Source organism: Orycteropus afer, unplaced genomic scaffold (genome assembly GCF_000298275.1).
Source record: "Orycteropus afer afer isolate SDZICR_OR568_19922 unplaced genomic scaffold, OryAfe1.0 scaffold00517, whole genome shotgun sequence".
NCBI lineage: Eukaryota > Metazoa > Chordata > Mammalia > Tubulidentata > Orycteropodidae > Orycteropus > Orycteropus afer.
The window spans coordinates 1633850-1635306 of NW_006922104.1; the positions used below are offsets into that span (position 1 = coordinate 1633850).

General features: G+C 37.5%; 1 protein-coding gene across 1 annotated transcript in view; it reads right to left on the reverse strand.

Annotated features, from left to right (window-relative positions):
- MAOA (monoamine oxidase A) overlaps positions 1-1457 on the reverse strand; it is a 96149-nt gene that overhangs the window by 76670 nt on the left and 18022 nt on the right. Inside the window, 1 exon segment of the mRNA XM_007955611.1 lies at positions 481-510. Coding sequence (XP_007953802.1) covers positions 481-510 — 30 coding nt within the window.

Genomic DNA, 1457 nt, shown 5'->3' on the forward strand with positions numbered 1-1457 from the left:
GGGTTTGAACCATCAGCCTTCTGGTTAGCAGTCAAGTGCCTTAGGCACTATGCTACCAGAGCTCCTTAAATAGTAAATATAAGGAAATACTAATAAAATATTAAGTGCTATCAAAATAAATAAATCAGAGTGAGAAGAGTGATAGGAAAGAGTGACAGTTGTGGGGGTGCTCTTTCGATGAGGTCATCGGTGAAAGAATCTTGAAGATGATATTAAAGCAGAGACCTTAATGAAGTAATGAAGTGAACTATGCAAGTATCTGGGAAAATGGGAGGAACAAGCTTGAAATGCTCAAAGAAGAGCAACAAGGCTAGCACAGCCACAAGGGAATAAATAAGGAGCTAATGAGGTCAGAGAAGTAAGCAAGCATCAAATCAGTTACAGCCTTGTAGACTAAGGCTAAAACCCTTGGGTTCAATCTAAGTGTGATGGGGAGCCATTGGAGGTTTGTAAGTAGGAGAGTGAATTGATTAAATTAACTTTTAAAATGATCATTGTGGTTTGGTGGTTCTTCAAAAAGTTAAACATAGATTTACCACATGACCCAGTAATTCCTGGGTATATGCCCAAAAGATTTAAAAGCAACAATGCAAAGAGACACGTGTATACCATTGTTCATTACGGTATTATTCTTAATGGTCAAAAGGTAGGAAAAACAAACTGTCCAATGATAGATGAATGGATAAACGTAGTATACACAAAGAGGAACGACATTCTGATATATGATACAACATAAGTCAGACACAAAAGAACCAATATGTGATTCTTTCTATATGAAATATCTAGAATAGATACCTAGAATAGGTAAATACAGAGAGACAGAAAGTAAATTAGAGGTTACCCGCAGAAGGAAGACTGGACAATCTACTTCTGTAAAGATTTACCACCTCAGAAACCCAAAGGGAGTCGCCATGAGTTGGAGTTGACTCGATGGCCGTGCGTTAGTTAGTTAGTTATGGGCTAGAGGGAGGGGGCAATGGAGAGTTACTGCTTATAGGGTATGGAGTTTCTGTTTGGGGTGACAAAAACGTTCTGGAAATAGTGGTGATGGTTGCACTACATGTAAATATAATTAATGTCAGTACATTTATACTTAAAAATGGTTAAAATGACAAAATTTTTGTTACATATATTTTACCACACACACACAATCCTGCTAGCTGTGAGGAGAACATATTGTAAAAGAACAAAAGGAGAAGAAATAAGAAACTAGATAAGAAGCAGTGAGAGATCATGGTAGCTTGGATAAGGGCAAAAGACCACAATGGCTTGGACAAAGTAGCAGTGGTTGTAGTGGTAGAAAGTGGTCAGATTCAAAGCATATACTGAGGTTAGCCAACAAGACTTGTCACTTGAATAAATGTGTTGCATGATGAAAAGAGAGGCATCAGGAATGGCTCTAAGATTTTTGACCTGAACAACTAGTAAATGGTATGTATTAAGCAAAAAAGGACTAG